Source organism: Carassius gibelio, chromosome B23, assembly GCF_023724105.1.
Source record: "Carassius gibelio isolate Cgi1373 ecotype wild population from Czech Republic chromosome B23, carGib1.2-hapl.c, whole genome shotgun sequence".
NCBI classification, from domain to species: Eukaryota; Metazoa; Chordata; class Actinopteri; order Cypriniformes; family Cyprinidae; genus Carassius; species Carassius gibelio.
In genome coordinates, this window is record NC_068418.1 from 27,623,597 (window position 1) to 27,636,516 (window position 12,920).

The 12,920-nt window shown below is 39.0% G+C and overlaps 1 protein-coding gene across 3 annotated transcripts in view; it reads left to right on the forward strand.

The window, feature by feature from the left end:
- Window positions 1–1,811: 1,811 nt before the first annotated feature.
- Window positions 1,812–12,920, forward strand: part of LOC128011318 (tyrosine-protein kinase Tec-like) — a 17,344-nt gene continuing 6,235 nt past the window's right edge. The window contains exons 1-10 of one of the 3 annotated variants that reach the window (XM_052593570.1): window positions 1,812–2,146; window positions 3,797–3,951; window positions 4,028–4,132; window positions 4,477–4,558; window positions 6,691–6,819; window positions 7,763–7,809; window positions 8,115–8,311; window positions 9,359–9,424; window positions 12,612–12,666; window positions 12,784–12,863. In XM_052593570.1, coding sequence (XP_052449530.1) covers window positions 3,814–3,951; window positions 4,028–4,132; window positions 4,477–4,558; window positions 6,691–6,819; window positions 7,763–7,809; window positions 8,115–8,311; window positions 9,359–9,424; window positions 12,612–12,666; window positions 12,784–12,863 — 899 coding nt within the window. In that variant the 5' untranslated portion in view covers window positions 1,812–2,146; window positions 3,797–3,813. Of the gene's footprint in view, window positions 2,147–3,756; window positions 3,952–4,027; window positions 4,133–4,476; window positions 4,559–6,690; window positions 6,820–7,762; window positions 7,810–8,114; window positions 8,312–9,358; window positions 9,425–12,611; window positions 12,667–12,783; window positions 12,864–12,920 lie in introns of those variants that run through there. The other 2 variants (XM_052593571.1, XM_052593572.1) reach the window with 2 other exon arrangements.

The following is a 12,920-nucleotide window of genomic DNA, read 5'->3' on the forward strand; positions in this document are numbered from 1 at the left end:
AAACAAAAATGGTGAACTGACACATCCCTGAGGGGCACCAGTACTACATATTTCTGTATTTGATAAGGAGGAATTAAACTTCACCTGCTGTGGCCTCTTAGTAAGGAATGAGTGGTACCACCTGATTAAAAATGGATTTACATTCAGAAGGGCTAATTTTCTTAGGAGAATATGTGGCTGAATTGTGTTAAAAGCAGAGCTAAAATCAATAAGGAGCAGTCTAGCATATGCACCTGGGAATTCAAGGTGCTTCAATGTAAGGTGCATTATAGTTGATATGGCATCACTTGTACTTCGTTTCTTTGTATATGCAAACTGATATTTGTCTAATACTGGCTCCACCTCTGAGCGAAGTACATTTAACATAAGTCGTTCCAGGCCCTTGAAGACATTGGAAGTTAGTGCAACAGGCCTATAATCGTTGTCCTCCTGAGGACATGCCTTTTTTGGAACTGGAATTATAGTGGAGATCTCAGGTACAACATGTTTATCAATAGAAAGTTGGAACAGCTGGTGCCATACCGGAGACAATTCCTCTGCAAATGTCTTTAAAAGAAAAGTGGACATATTATCTGGCCCCGTCGCTTTTTTTAGGTGCATTGATTTAAAAACCTTGGTTACAGCATGTGGATCTATAAAAATCCTGTCCTTCACAGTACAATTTACATTATCTAAAACATCACAGCAGTCCCTATTGTTGTCAGATTCAAAACGCATATAAAATTGGTTCAGTGCATTTGCTTTTAAACTCTCATCCTGAGCAAACAGGGGCTTCCTTTTAGCCTCCATGTTTGTCATTCCATAAATATTATTATGATGTGAAATATTCTCATACTCACTGGAGTGAATCATTATACTGCAGTCAATCTGCCAGTCCGTCCTGATACAGCAGACCATGTGTGTGTGTGTGTGTGTGTGTGTGTGTGTGTGTGCACTCTTCCTATTACCCTTTCTGTCAAATATTGCTGTATTCATTTTCTGTAAAGAAAAAGTCATTTTCTTGTTCATTCATCAATACAACTATACTACAATAAACACGTCTAATAACTAACTGCAATCATATTGATGTTACTGTCTATAAAAAATCCCAGCAGGGAAATACATTACTGTGGTACAGCGTTGGGCACACACTTCTTCTCAATTCACTGTGAAACTATGTTAGACAATGATTCAGGAATAAATGTGTTATTTACTAAACCAAGGCTGGACCTTTAAATATCCATATTGAGGTGTGTTGTATGTTTTTCAGAAAAACAAGGAAATCTGGCAACTCTGTACCATAAGGAGTTAAAATGACATCATAATTCTGCTTATATATACTGGAAAATATAAACAATTATAGTATTTATTTACTTTTTAATTATGTGAAAGCCCGAGAGTTTGGAAAAGATCCGCTCCAGCAGGCGGCGGAAGTGATGCAATATTGTTCTCAAATTGCCATAAAACACAAGAAGAAGAACTTTATGTAAAACATGAACATGAAACTCTTACTGTCTATGCATGAAACAGACCCATTATCGAGCATCTACAGAAATGTAACGAATAAAGAGGAAACACGCACGAGCGTGTGGCTCGAGGGAAATGACGTCATCCTTCTGTTTGTCAAATTAACCCCTATATCAGCTGTCAGATTAACTGTTAAACTTCGATGTTCACAAACAACAAAACAGAGAAGAATCAGTTTTCATCTGTGTCCTATATAAGCACAGAGATTAATAGAAACAGACACGAGTGAGTCTGTACTTCCTTGAGTCATATTTCCTGATGATCACTGCGCGCGCACACACTCTCTGTCTCTCTCTCTCTCACACACACACACACACACACACACACACACACACACACTCTGTCTCTCTCTCTCACACACACACACACACACACACACACACACACTCTCTCTCTCTCTCTCTCTCTCTCTCTCACACACACACACACTCTCTCTCTCTCTCTCTCTCTCTCTCTCTCTCTCTGTCTGTCTCAAACATACACACAATCACTCTCTCTCTCTCTCACACACACACACACACTCTCTCTGTCTCTCTCTCTGTCTCAAACATACACACAATCTCTCTCTCTCTCTCTCTCTCTCTCACACACACACACACACACACACACACGTCTATTCGCGGAAAAACTGTAAGCGGAGGTAAGAAATCTTATAATGTTTTTTTCTCATCGGACCGAGTTCGAGTCGCTTGTATTTATTTCTCTGCTGGAGCTCGGATGTGAAAATGAAAGTTCAGATGTGTGTGAAATGTGTTTATCTGCGGTTATTGAAGTTTCTGTTCTACAATCAAACAAACAAACAAACAAACAAACAGCAGGCAGAATGAAGCGTGATTCGTGTTTTCATCATTTAGTGCTCATTTTTTTAGCGTTGTACTGAAGTAAGGTCATATAAACCTGTTTAAATCAATATAAGCATTGCATATAGTCACAATAAATGATCATTATACTGACAATGTGCTGAAGATTAAAGTTAGGTCTTGACCTCTTCCTATTTTGACCCTAAAAGTGAACTTTTTCTGTTATTTGGACTGGATTGGTTCATTTCTCCTCTGCTCCAGGTCGTTTCCTAATCTTGCTCTTTAATGTCAGATTCACACAGCAAAGCTGTCACAGAAGTGCTTCTGAAGCCGTGTTTCTTCACACAGATCATGTAATGACTTCGCTGTGTGAATAATTAGCCTTTCATGTACAGAAGGAATATTGTTTACTCTATGAGGATCTTTCTTCTGTTAGTAACTTTGGGTGAAGTGTCTGTTAAAAGCATTAATATAAATGGGTCATTCCATGTCAAGTCAACCAGAGGTCCCTGACTCAGATTTTTACAATATTTTTTATTCTGAGAAAAGTAAAACATTTTTAGTGATGAAAGCCAAAATATTAAATTTCGTGTATAAATATATACTGAGTAATCTACTATATGTAGAGGATGCAGATTGTTTAATGCAGTTGTTTTAACAGAAGGAAATGAAAAACATCTCTAGTTTCAACATTATTTGTTCTTCAGACATTCCTCTCAAAAAAAAAAGGAGAAGAAGAAGATTTTTTTTTTCCGTGTGACTCTCATTGGGTTTATGAGCACTGAACATGTGTACATTTTAATGATTTACTGCTGGAGTCATGTTCAAATTACCAAACCTCTAGAACAGCATCATTTAGGGCCTTAAAAATGAAGATGCCAAAAGAAAAGTGTTAAGATCCAATATCTAAAAGATATTTGAACACAGTTACAGTCACGCAGACTCTGGAGAAGAAAACTTGAGGAGTGCTGTTTTCCCATTTTTGAACGGTCACCACTGGCACATAACACAGCAAAGATGGCTAAAGTCAGCAGATTTGACTAATCTTTCTACAGATAAAAAAAAATGACAAAATCTAAATTTGAGCTGGGGAAGTTTCTGAAATTAGACACAAATGCAAATAATGATCCAAATGCTGAAATCTTCTACAAGGCAAGTTTATTTATTGCACATTTCATACAGAATGGTAATTCAAAGTGCTTAAGATAAAAGAAAGTGAAATAATCATGAAGAATAAATAATAACAAAAATAAAAACAAGCAATTTTAAAACTTTGGTAATGATTTAAAAATGGACTACATGTGCAATATATTTAGTTTGCTACTTCTTAAGATTTAGATCTCAAATCCTTCCCATTATAAAGTTACTGCAGATGTGAATCTTTCAGCTCAGATATATATCATGTGAGTCTGAGGTTAAATAAGAAGCTAAAGCTCCTCTGGATCTGGAGACGGACGCCCGTCAGCAGATTCTGTGCGTCTCTTCCTAAGGTCCATGAGATTCAGAGATGAGTCTGACACACATTCTGGAGGAAACGCTGATCAAACGCTCTCAGCAGAAGAAGCGAACATCTCCGCTCAACTATAAGGAGCGAGTGTTTGTGCTGACCAAGAGCAAGCTGACGTACTATGAGCTGCGAGCCGAGGTGAGTGACACACACACGGAGTGAACACGCATCACACACACACTCCGCAGTGTTCACGTGTTCCTGTGTTTCACAGAAGAGGATCAAGAAGGGTTCGGTGGATCTGCAGAGGATCAGGTGTGTGGAGATCGTGAAGAACAACACCACCATCATCCCCTGCCAGAACAAATATCCCTTCCAGGTCAGGATGTAAACTAGATATATTTGTGAAAGGTATTATATGTTTCTACACCAGATGAGTGTGTTATGAGTGTGTGTGTGTCCCTGCAGCACAGAAGCATCACAGATATATCTGGAGAAAAAGACAACAATACATTGTATGGTTCAAAACTATACATTTTTCCTTTATGATACATTTCCAGACAATTCTGCATTTCCAGAACAAACCCCACACATCACTGAGAGATGAGTCCCAGATGAGGTTTAGTGCTGCAGGGTCACAGGTTCATTACCAGCGAGACGTGTGCTGTTAGTGTGTCGAAGGATGCTCGTGTGGCACTGAACGCTCTCGTTGTGTCTCCTCAGGTCGTTTATGACTCCATCACGCTCTATGTTTTTGCTCCCACTAACGAGAGTCGAAGCGTTTGGGTCCAGAAACTCAAGGAAGGTCAGTGAGATTCTCATGATTCAGATTGAATTTAATTTCTGTTTTCTGGCTGATCACATGACCCTGTTTCATATTTGCTGAATGAAATCCAATTCTTGCTCATTACTAATTTGGAGTGCTGATTCAAAAATAAAATGCATGTTTTGCTCTTTTATGTCACACTTTGTCACTAAATAAGATGCATTTTACAACAAGCCTTTATGTGGTGAAGTCTTGCAGTTTCCCTTGATCAGCAGAAAAACACACACACACACACACACACACGTGATTCCTGTCTCAATCTGAGCCACATTACAATCATTCGTTCACTTCTCAGCCTCAGACCTGATTTCTACTTGTTCCACTCTTTTACATATTGTAATTATTATTATTATTTATTTATTATTATTATATTATTATTATAATATTCTGATTCCTTTTGAAATTTGACTGCTTTTGTTTCTTGATAAGTGCATTAAAGCTCAAAATCCAAATCATTCTTATTATGTGAAGATGCTGGTTTGAATACGCAGACGTCAGCGGTGACACACACACGTCTGTTTCTGCAGAAGTCATGTGTATGTGCGAGAGCTTATTGACATACGTTACATACACGTGCACTCATAAACATCTGACACACTACAGTAAAAGAGAGAAATGACTGACTTAAAACCTTATTAACTGATGAAAATAACAGTGTTCTAATCATTGATGCCCCCAGTGTAACACACACTCAGACTAAGATGAGCTCGTGTAGTTCTGCTGATGTGTGTGTGTGTGTGTCTCTCTCTCTGTGTGTGTGTGTGTGTGTGTGTGTGTGTCTCTCTCTCTCTCTCAGTGTGTGTGTGTGTGTGTCTCTCTCTCTCTCTCTCTCTCTCTCTCTCTCTCAGTGTAACACACACTCAGACTAAGATGAGCTCATGTAGTTCTGCTGATGTGTGTGTGTGTGTGTGTCTCTCTGTGTGTGTGTGTGTGTGTGTGTGTGTGTGTCTCTCTCTGTGTGTGTGTGTGTGTGTGTGTCTCTCTCTCTCTCTCTCTCTGTGTGTGTGTGTGTGTGTGTGTCTCTCTCTCTCTCTCTCAGTGTGTGTGTGTGTGTGTCTCTCTCTCTCTCTCTCTCTCTCTCTCTCTCTCTCTCAGTGTAACACACACTCAGACTAAGATGAGCTCATGTAGTTCTGCTGATGTGTGTGTGTGTGTGTGTCTCTCTGTGTGTGTGTGTGTGTGTGTGTGTGTCTCTCTCTCTCTCTCTCTGTGTGTGTGTGTGTGTGTGTGTCTCTCTCTCTCTCTCTCTCTCTCTCTCTCTCTCTCTCTCTCTCTCAGTGTAACACACACTCAGACTAAGATGAGCTCATGTAGTTCTGCTGATGTGTGTGTGACATGATTTAATGACAGATTCTGGTCGATCGGTTCTTCTGCGAGCAGAGACATTAATACTAGTGTGTGTGTGTGTGTGTGTGTGTCTCTCTCTCTCTCTCTCTGTGTGTGTGTGTGTGTGTGTGTCTCTCTCTGTGTGTGTGTGTGTGTGTGTGTCTCTCTCTCTCTCTCTCTGTGTGTGTGTCTCTCTCTCTCTCTCTGTGCGTGTGTGTGTGTGTCTCTCTCTCTCTCTCTCTCTGTGTGTGTGTGTCTCTCTCTCTGTGTCTCTCTGTGTGTGTGTGTGTGTGTGTGTGTCTCTCTCTCTCTCTCTGTGTGTGTGTGTGTGTGTCTCTCTCTCTCTCTCTGTGTGTGTGTGTGTGTGTGTCTCTCTCTCTGTGTCTCTGTGTGTGTGTGTGTGTGTGTGTGTGTCTCTCTCTCTCTCTCTCTGTGTGTGTGTGTGTGTGTCTCTCTCTCTCTCTCTGTGTGTGTGTGTGTGTCTCTCTCTCTGTGTCTCTCTGTGTGTGTGTGTGTGTGTGTGTGTCTCTCTCTCTCTCTCTGTGTGTGTGTGTGTGTGTCTCTCTCTCTCTCTCTGTGTGTGTGTGTGTGTCTCTCTCTCTCTCTCTCTGTGTGTGTGTGTGTGTGTCTCTCTCTCTGTGTGTATGTGTGTGTGTGTGTGTGTGTGTGTCTCTCTCTCTCTCTCTCTGTGTGTGTGTGTCTCTCTCTCTGTGTCTCTGTGTGTGTGTGTGTTGGGCCAGCTGTAGATGGTGTGATGATGTGTGTCTGATGTGTTTCTCCTCCAGAGATCAGGAATAACGTTCAGATCGCAGCTAAGTTCCACGCTCAGTTCTGGCAGGAGGGCGAGTGGCTGTGCTGTGGGCAGCTGGATAAACTGGCCCCGGGCTGCGAGGGATACAACCTGTTCGGAGACAGTAAGAGCCTTCAGTGTTCTTCAGCACATACCAACCCATCGAAACATCACAAACTCATCTCAAAAGGAAACATTTTCAAACACCTTTTCCATAATATGAATTCCTGTGAGATGTTTGTGTGTTGTGTTTTGTAGATCTGGTGTGTGTTTCTGCTGTTTGAGTGTCAGCTTTCAGAAAGTGTGTGACAAGTGAAGATTGTGTGTGTAAACAGATGAAGAAGATGAATTGTTTGCATAATGTATGTGTGCTGTGTATATTTATTATGTTTATATAAATACACACACATGCATGTCTATTTTTCAGAAAAATGCATTATTTATGAAATATTTTATTATTTATATATATATATATATATATATATATATATATATATATATATATAAATTATGTGAATATAAATATAGACATGTAAATACATGTAGATATTTTCAGAATATATACAGTATGTCTGAGTATTTACATACACATAATAAATATACACAGAATGTACACATATATTATGCAAACTTTTATTTTGTTTGCGATTAATCATTTGACAGCATTGTTTAAAATGATGTTTATTCATCTTCTAAATGCGTGTTGGGTGTCAAATGATCTTATAGTGAATGAATCATCCATATATCTTTACCTTTTGTTTGTTTTTTGTTTGACGTTTAATCAGAATGTCATTTTTCTCTCCGGTTCTCCAAACATTTAGTGCTCTCAGTGATGTTTACATGCTGTTACGGTTAACTATCCTTGTTATAATATAGACATTAACTGAAATAAAAGAAATATTAACTAAAGTAGAATTTGAAATTAAAATATTTGAATTCATCATTTAGCGCTTTAGCACTACCCACAGGAAGTGACTAATAAACCTTTAGGAAGTTTTAAGATTTAGATTTTAAGACATCCCACTGCTCTCAGTCAATCACAAAAATGTTTATTTCTCTTCTCACAGTTTCGCGTAAACCTCTTCCTCGTGCTCCTGGAGACGAGAGCAGCGCGGTGAGCTCAGACGAGCACATTTACTTCATACCTTCATCCGCTCATCTGGACACCATTCATTAGTTCCACTCTAGTGACTTTACAGCTACATGTTAACGAGTCATTAGAGTATTAGTGACTGTCTGCGTACTGTCTTTATTTTGATGGGTCCACTATATAACATACTGACTCTGAGAATCATTGCAAGTATATGTCAGCTTACTCTACTCTGAGACCGTAGACATGGAGTTGCAAAGTTACTTATAGTAGAATGTCTAGAATTGACTATTAAAATAAAGTGTAACCAATTAGTATTTTTACCCCAGATGAGACGGCCCCCGCCGCCCCCCCCACCTCCAGACGAGACAGCACAGGAAGAGGCGGGCCCTGGAGAGGAAGTGGTCATCGCGCTGTATGACTTCGAGGGGCTGGAGCCTCATGATCTGACGCTGAGGAAGGGCGAGGAGTATGTGATCCTGGAGAGGTGTGACGTGAACTGGTACAAAGCACGGGACAAACACGGGTGCGTCTGACGCTCTGAATGAACCCAGAAAAACAAACCCTTTCAAAGTTTCGAATCAGTTCAACCAGTTGCTTCTCAAAATGTTTCACTGTTTCGAACACTGTGGGCTTTGTGAAAACTTACAAGCTCAGGGTAAATTGAACTTATTTTGTCTTCTGGGAAACATACTCCATAGCCTCTGAAGGGCAGAAGTAAAACGAAAACTATAATAGTTAGGCCAAAGAAGACAAATGTACACGTCTCCATTCTGTTCAAAAGTTTTCACCCCCGGCTCTTAATGCATGGCATTATCTTCTGGAGCAACAGTGAGCGTCTGAACCTTCTCTAATAGTTGTGTATGAGTCCCTCAGTTGTCCTCAGTGTGAAAAGTGTCTACACAAGCAGTAAAAACCAGACACTGGTTCAATGATTCGTTCCTGGGGGCGAACTCAATGAACTCGCATGTTTATGGGTTTACAGAGATCGCCCCAATGCCAAACCATTGTAATTTAGAAACATTTTGAAACAGTTATTATGTAATGAATCCTCATTCACTAAAATCACGTGGCTTTAGAAAAAGTGGCTTTTTGAAAAAGTGTTCTGGTCTGAATCAGGAGAGAAATCTGCACAGATCCAGCAGCGTTTAAACAGATCTAAACTAATCTGTGAGAGACAACAGCAGATGCAGGTCTTCACTGGGGGAAGTGTTATTCTGGATTATAGACTCTATGTGTTTGAGTTAAAATCATCTTAATGCTGGATGTGTTTCAGGTTTTGTCTTCTCCAGATGTTCACTGATGGACTGGAGTGCTGTGGATTATTGGGATGTTTTTATCAGCTGTTTAGATTTTATAATATTATTGATGGTTGGCCATACAGTACTTGACAAGTTTTACATCATTTAATAATAATAATAATAATAATAATAATGGTTATAATCTTCCCATAATTTGTCCCAAAGTCCAGTGATGCTTGCCAACGGTTGGATGAAGATTTTCAGTGAAAAATGTGTCTTGAAAATGTCCTGTTCATTGTGTGTGTGTGTGTGTGTGTGTGTGTGTGTTGTAGGGATGAAGGCTACATCCCGAGCAACTACGTGACAGAGAAGGAATCAGACACGCTGGAGCAGTTCATGTGAGTGAATCAGACATGAATCTGTTCGTTCTTCATTACAGTAACAGCGCAGTGATGAAACTGGTGTGGAATCAGATTAGGGTCATTCTGTGTCAATCTACCAGAGACCCCTGGCTTTTTGATTTTGCTAACATTCATTCTTAAGAAAGACATGTATAGTGATGGAAGCAAAATATTAAATGTCATGAAGGAATATTGACTGATTTATTCATTATTTTGTAGACGGGGTCAAAATGATTCAGAGTCAAATTACAGGTGAATAAAATGGTTTCAGAAAGATGGCATCATCATAATGTTATTTTTACACAGATTGGTAGCTCTATTAGTAAAGTCTGAAACCGTGAAAAGTTTTTTCTCCAAAGTCTGTGTGACTGTAACTCAAGAAGTGTTAGAAATATCTTTTAGATATTGCACTTTCAGATATTGGGCCTAACAAACTTTTCTTTAGGCATCTTCATTTTAAGACCCTAAATGATGCTGTTCCAGAGGTTTAGGAATTTGGATATGGCTCCGGGAGTAAATTGTTAAAATGTACACGTTTAGTGCTCAAAAACCCAATGTGGGTCACTATGATACTTGTTTTCTTTTAAAGGAGAATGTCTGAAGAACAAATAATGTTGAAATTAGAGCTGTATTGTGTTCCCTTCTGTCAAAACAACTGCATTAAACTTACCTGTCTTTGTGCCATAAATATTATTTTTTGCATGTTTGCATGTCTATAGCTCAAGAAGTGTTAAAGACGTGATTTTAGATTCTAGTTGTTAATAAATGTTTCTTTTGGAGTCTTTATTTTGAAGACTATACAACATTCAGTCCCAGAGATATGAGTTTCTCAATGAGGCTCAGTGACGTGACATTCAGCCAAGTATGGTGACCCATACTCAGAATTTGTGCTCTGCATTTAACCCATCCGAAATGCACACACACACAGAGCAGTGAACACACACACACACACACACACACACACAGAGCAGTGAACACACACACACACACACACAGAGCAGTGAACACACACACACACACACACAGAGCAGTGAACACACACACACACACTGTGAGCACACACCCGGAGCAGTGTTCATCATTTATGCTGCGGCGCCCGGGGAGCAGTTGGGGGTTCGATGCCTTGCTCTAGGGTCTCAGTCGAGGTATTGAAGGTGGAGAGAGAACTGTACATGCACTACCCCCACCCACAATTCCGTCCGGCCCGGGACTAGAACCCACAACCTTTCGATTGGGAGTTCAACCCTCTAACCATTAGGCCACGACTTCCCACGGCTCCATATCCAGAGTGTGGAATATTACCCAACCACAGATCATAACTGTCTGAGTGATAAAGATGCACTGAAAGTGTCAAGTGGAGGCACATTACCTGTCTCTCAGTTTTCTATTTATCAGATTCTATATTTGATCAGTTTCAGGGATATTTGGAAGAAGGGATTTTGTTCATTTTAACAGCTTCTGAAGCTACCAAGAGTTCAGATAATGCAGTACTGTAACATGTTTGAGTTTCACGTCTGATAGGAAAGTGAGGTTGATTTCACCACACATTGCATTCACATCAATAAACCAGTATTTACTTCACTTAGATTCATTATTATAATTTATTTTTCTTTTTTATTGGTATAACGTGAGCATAATGATAGTGTTATAGGTCATATTTGGCAGAATCACTGATCACCGCAAACATTTAAGATCTTTCACGCTTGGGTGATTCTACATGGATCCTGGGAAACTTATTTTCTATTTCATACTCTTCATACATTACCTAAATTAACAATTAATCCTGGTCATTCATAATCTGACCTAACACACTCTGCATTGCTAAATTATTATTTGCATTGTCAGCAGTGATGACTAGATAAACACAAAACCACATTTGGTTTTTGACCTCTGAATATTGACCATCTCAATATCTCTAGGATTAAACCATACAGGGCCGTACGAATGAAGATTACACAAGTTTATTATAAACCAGAATCTAATATTATATTAGGATAACTTTAATACTTCTGGAGTTACAGGCACTCAGACAGGTATGATCTGTGCAATTCTAATTCCAACATTATTTCTTCTTCAAACATTGTTCTTTAAATAAAATAAGTATCAGCTGATTACATAGTGACCCTCATTGGGTTTTTGAGCCCTGAACATGTGGACATTTTAATGATTTACTCCTGGAGTCATGTTTAAATTACAAAACCTCTGGAACAGCGTATTTAGGGCCTTAAAAATTAAGATGCCAAAAGAAAAGTGTTAAGATCCAATATCTAAAAGGGAATTAAAATATTTTTTTATTACAGACGTGTACTCTGGAGAAAAAGCTTGAAGAGTGAAGATTTTTGAACGGTCACCATTGGCACATAACACAGTAAAGATGGCTAAAGTCAGCAGATTTTACTGATAGAGCTACCAATCTGTGTAAAAATAACATTATGATGATGCCATCTTTCTGAAACCCTTTTATTCACCTGTAATTTGACTCTGAACCCCAGTTGAAAATAGCCCTTTTGACCCGTCCACAAAATAATGAATAAATCAGTTAATATTCCTTCATGACATTTAATATCGTGTCTATCTTTCTACAGAAACAATATTAGCAAAATAAATATTTGGTTGATTTGACACGGAGCGACCCTGTTATATTTGAGCTGCTGCTTCATCTAAACTGTAAGAAAAAGATTTTTCAAAATTAAAATTAAATAGTTTTACATGAAAATACTGTTTCTGTTTTACTAACCCTAACTCTCAGGTTAGTTCATGGTGTGACTGGCTGATGTTTTCAGTTATTTGTTAAATGTACTAGTAATCTCTGAGTGAAAGTGGATTCAGTGTGAATCCAGATTCACGTGTGTCCAGGCGTATGAGCGGCTGGATGCTTGCGTTACTCTTTATTTAAAGCTGTCCTTCTTACAGTGAAATTATAAGTATTTAAATACTAATTTTAATTTACTACATGTACTCATTGTTCAGTTAGGGTTAGGGTTAGGGTTTGGTTTAGGGTTACTTGCTTGTAATTATGCGTAATTTATTTTTATTCTAATAGTATGTACATGTAAAGTGTGTAACAAAGACATCTTAAAATGAAGTGTTAGCAATGTTGCTTCTCATCTGTTGCTGTATGTTTTGTTAGGGTTGTATTTTATGGTCAGATTTTAAACCTAACTTTGAGTGTTTTGTGTTTCAGATGGTTTTGTAAAAATGTGAATCGCAACAAAGCTGAAGAGCAGCTGAGGAAAGAGGTGTGTGTGTGTGTGTCTGTGTGTGTGTGTCTGTATCTGTGTGTGTGTGTGTGTGTGTGTATTAGTGTGACTGTTCAAACTATGTGGGTGTTAAACACTGTGTATGTGTGTGTTTAGGCTAAAGATGGTGGTTTTATGGTCCGAGTGTCCAGTAATACAGGGACGTACACAGTGTCACTATACACCAGGAACACAGGGTGAGACACACACACACACACACGATGTGGTTCTGATGGTGTGTGTTGTTTGTGATG